The sequence below is a fragment of the Montipora capricornis genome, chromosome 10 (genome assembly GCF_036669925.1).
Source record: "Montipora capricornis isolate CH-2021 chromosome 10, ASM3666992v2, whole genome shotgun sequence".
In the NCBI taxonomy this organism is placed as follows: Eukaryota; Metazoa; Cnidaria; class Anthozoa; order Scleractinia; family Acroporidae; genus Montipora; species Montipora capricornis.
Window position 1 is genome coordinate 40578764 of NC_090892.1, and position 5000 is coordinate 40583763.

The 5000-nt window shown below is 38.4% G+C and overlaps 1 protein-coding gene across 1 annotated transcript in view; it reads left to right on the top strand.

The window, feature by feature from the left end:
- Nucleotides 1-5000, top strand: part of LOC138020810 (uncharacterized) — a 36618-nt gene that overhangs the window by 22265 nt on the left and 9353 nt on the right. Inside the window, exon 3 of the mRNA XM_068867732.1 lies at nucleotides 3469-3594. Coding sequence (XP_068723833.1) covers nucleotides 3469-3594 — 126 coding nt within the window. The remainder of the gene's footprint in view (nucleotides 1-3468; nucleotides 3595-5000) is intronic.

Here is a 5000-nt window from a genome sequence, read left to right on the forward strand (position 1 = left end):
GCCCCTGAGAAATTACTTTGAGAACTACAGGAGTCACGAAGGCCTGACGTTAAAAATGAGAAAAGCCTGTTAAGTCGCTCTCGTTTTTCTCTAGAAAGTCTCAGTTCGCACGAAGAATGCTGTAAAGTAAGTTGAAAGGACCAATCGTTTCGCCATCGCCTAAGAATCCACAATATGACCGGGAAACCTTTTTTTTTTCTTTTTGAAAATTAGATTTCTTGTTTTAGCTAGAATACCATTCAAAACGTGAAAAATACCCACCTTTTTCTCAATGTCGTCGACACCCTTGTGCTCACCCATGATGTCACACATGTGGCTAAAGAGCAGGATCTGGGTACGAGATCAGGCTGCCATAGTAACGTGCCAGAGATCAAGACTGTTTTGTTTTTTAACTTTTTTATTTATTTACTTACTATTTAATTTGTTTCGGTCGTTTCGGTGGTTTCGTTTCGTTGTTTCGGGTTTTAGTACATGCCATCTCAGAGTTGGTAAGTGAAAGTGGCTATTGTTCAGATGCATTTGCGATGTGAAACTCCTCACATACTTAAGCATTTTCGGAAGACAATAGAGAACTACTCGTCTTCTTCTATAATGTTTTATAGTTACCTCTGTTTACCGCAAAAAGACCTTCACGGGTCTGTTTGCCCCGTCATCATACAAATTGGGATTGCTTAGAACACTTGTCCGCAGGGTTTCATAAGGACATTCAAGAACTCGTCACAATTTTACGAAAAAATTGTTTACCAGGTTGGACGATTGATAAGATCATTCGCGAATATGTTAACGGGGAAATTGGTCACGCCAGGAAAGGATTTTTCCAACGTTCATTTTTACAAGCTCCCTTATATTGGTATTTTCTCGAAAAAAACACAAAAAAGGCTTAAGAAATTACTCAAAATGTATTACCATTTCAAAATAAAACAGTTGTTTATTGTGAAAGATTTTCTGCCATAGGGTCTCCGCTTGCACGTAGTGTATAAATTTACTTGTGCTGGATGTATTGCCAGTTACATTGGCGAAACCACTCGTCATATCTCTACTCGCGTATGTATACAAACATCTCACGTCATCAAAAGCTTTTCGAGACTCTTGCTCCACTGAATGTTTCACACTATTGAACTCAGCCAACTCGCGTTTTAAAATTAAACGAATCGAATGGAACAAACCTACTCTTAACCAACAACTGCAACATTTTGGATTATCTCTTTCAGTTTAGTCTCGTTGGTTATTCAGTTTTAAATTACAACGAACTTTTTCGTCTTCATTTTTAACGGCTTTGTCGCAACGATAGTATCTAAGTATCATAGCTAATCCATTTAATTTGTTTTTGTAAGTATGCGAATAATGTATCAATTCATCCATTGTATTTTTCTTATAAATAGGTTTAAATTCAAATTGTAAAACTCATCACAACTGAAGATGGCATATGTCGAAACGTGTCCTGTAAAAAAATAAAATGTTGTTTTATTTCTCCAAGTTATTTCTCATCTGCTCTTCTCAAGACCCTTTGGAAATCAACAAATAAAACCGAAATTACATGCGCAGTAATCTCTTTCGAAACATTTTCCGTTTGACTGATAATCTGTACACCCTCTCTGTTCAGTTTAGGACATCAGGAAAAATTACTTATTAAAAACTCAAGCTAAAGCGTAGTAATTCGCTTACTGCACTGCAATTGCTCAGCACGACTGGCCGTCCACTTGACATAAAAATCCTACAAATCGAAAGGTATTAGTTTGGTGTGGACAGTCGCCACAGTAACGACAAATTCATATCCAAAATAAACACCCGTAGCCGGCCACAAAAAAGGGTGCGAACTAAGACAAACGATTGTTATTACTCAATTGCTGGTAAAGGTAAAGGTACACCTTAACGTCGGTAATTCCTTTACCCTCTAGAGGGTATTCTCTCAGGAAGCCGAACAACTGAAAAAAATCCCAGGTTCTAGCTTATCAAACCGCTTTTCAAAGTCTCATCTGATCAAAAAGAATTTAACTGTCTCAAACATTGCTTTCAAGTGCATTCATTGAAGATAAATGTACTGTAATCCAATGTAAATATATACGGCTTTGAGAATGTTCGGCTATAATATGTCTGACGAATGATGACAAGAAAACTCGCCAATGATACTTGCTGATGTAAACTTAAATGGCGACGTGGTGTTTGATTGTTGAAATATGCCAGAATCTCTGTCAACACGGAATTGCAAACATTTTTAGGCCTTCTTCTTTTTTTTAGCGAGTTTTACAAAAGTATGCGAGCAGCGAGGCATCCATTAAGAAGGAGAACATTAACGATGAAATGATATATGAAATGGGTCATATATGAACTGCGGATATGAAATCAAGTGAAGGTATGATCCTCGCAGTTATGAACGCAATTAAGTGGAGATACCTGAAAAATTCAGGACTTCAAATGTGAGACGCTCTAACCAACTGAGCTATGAAGCCACTGGCGTTGGGAGCTGGTCATTTGTGGGTTTTAATGTTCCTGTGACGAATGAATCAATAGTCATAACTGCGAGGATCATAGCTTCACTTGATTTCATATCTGCAGTTCATATGTGATCCATTTTGATTCATATATCATTTCATCCTTGATTCATTCCTCACAGGAAAATTAGAGACTTCTTCACGCAAATGTAAAAATTTCCTTCATAACTGCAAGGATCATAGCTTCACTTGAAGGAAAAAACATTATCTGAAAAGGTAACCGTTTTAAATAAGTGTTTTGTATCTCGCTCTATTTCTCTCAGCTTTACGGTGTTCTCCCGTTGAAACTTTCCTTTCTTCTCCTTCCTCGGCTACTCTCGAGGCCTTTTTCGCTTAAATTTCTCAAATTTCGTAACCTCTTCTATCGTGCAGTGGGATAAAAGGTCAGTGGGATAAATGCACACTGCACAAAGGTTTCCCGCCAAGAAAATTCGCCCTTTCGCGCCTCAAAGCTGCATTCGCGAGACTCCCCTCCAGTCCCTTTCGTAGTCTCCCATCCCACTCCCACAGAGTCTGTACAGACGGACGGACGCACGCTCAGTCAATCACGTGGCAACCGAACAAAGAAGGGCTGACCATATTCTCTTAAGTATGGGGCACTGCCCCAGGCCGCGAAAGAGTTCCGCTATTATATTTTTTAAGTGTAAACTTTTATTACATCTATAATAATATTTGTAGTACCCCAGCCCTAGTGAGACAAAACAATATAACTTTCTGTCTAGTTTTTCGATTCTTAAAAATTGTAAACATAATTCTTTTTAGCGATGACATTTGGAATAAAATCATTGTTTTATTATTATTATTATTATTATTATTATTATTATTATTATTATTATTATTATATATTTTTATTGTTATTAAGTGTAGTAGTAAAAAAAGTAGCAGTATGTTCTTATGCATGATGCTTTGTTGTCTCACAGTTGCTTATATTATTCTTTGAGAAAGAGTACCATGATATTATTTATATGCTCCTCAGGTGGTTATTACTCAGATACTGCAGCTTTTGTCGCCGACAGTTGCCGGAAGTGTCCAAATGGCACCTTCGTCCACAAAAATAAAGCACCTGGAAAAAGTTCTTTTGATTGTAAAGCTTGTCCTCAAGGTTAGAATATAGATATACTTAAGTAAACCGTAAATCCTGTAACTGCGAAAAGTCAGTGAAGTCAACAACGCAAGATCCAAGCCAAATTCCAGATACAGAACTGGTATACACCCTTTGCCGCTTTCCGCTAATGACGTCAAACTCATGCTTGTTGAACCAAACTGTAATTAGGAGACTTAACTGATTAGAGTGTAATATGAAGTGCTAGGTTTTTACCCCATATGAACCACGTAAGCGTTAAGCCTACTAATGGAAATGGGCCCACACAAGGACAGAGAAATAAAATCTCTGAGAATTGAACCCATGACCTTGTAGCTCAGTCGGTAGAGCAGCGCTGTTCTAACCCTGGTCAGAGTTTTTCTCTGTCCTTGTGTGGGCCCATTTCCATTGGTAGGGCTAACGCTCACATGGTTCATCACTTAAGTCTGTTGAAATATAAGTGCTACACGGCCTACGTTTGTGAAAACGTAGCCCTTCCTTGTATTCAGGAGAGCCTCAGGCTCAGACCGCTTCTGCTTTTTCAAACTCCGCCAAAGTCTCTCATAATGCTATAACAAAAACAGGCCATGATAGCACGCAACGAATTGGGTTCATAACCTTCGTTGTTTTCTTTCTCTCGTACTGTTATAATAACTTCGAACGAACTCAGTTCGTGAGGGGCAATTTCTTCTGTTGGCCTTGACTCATCTTTTAGCGTTTAAAACTCGTTATGAAAAGCAACATTCCGTTCAGTTTTCTTCTTGATGTTTTACTTTTCTTGTCTTTCGATCTGAAAAACTTGGATTGCTCGAACAAGAGGCCATGGTTCGCCCTTTGTCCAATAAAGCCTTCAGTGAAAGGCGGGAAAACCGTTACGATTTCAGTTTGTCACAAGTGAAAAATCTCGTATGCAACTTGTGATTGGTCATCATGACTATGTTTTTCACCAGTGAGAAATACCACATGCACGACCACTCAGATTGCTTGTACTCTGTAAAGAATCATTGTTTAGATGAGGCTATGTGAACACGGAAAATGTCCTCAATTGCTTAAATGTTAAACGATTTATTTTGTAGTAAATCTCAGTACGTATATAATAAAGATATTTATTGCCCCCACGCAGGGATTTTGCCAAGAGGCAAATTCTTCGGAGGCATCACTGTAGCTTGCGCGTATATAGAGTTACAGTGATATAGTGTTACACATGTAGCGTGTACTACCAGGAAAAATCTCGACTTGAAAGCTGCAAGCGCGAACGGAATAATCGGGAAATGATGACGTTTTCACACCAAATGCCCGCAAGTCTTGGGTAATGATGACGTAGAAGAGAATGGCCGAAGAAACGTAATTATGGAAAAAAATCTTGCTATTTGTGAGGGTGCGTCATACCTAGCTATATATTTGAGCTAGCAGCGAAGTAAGGGTTA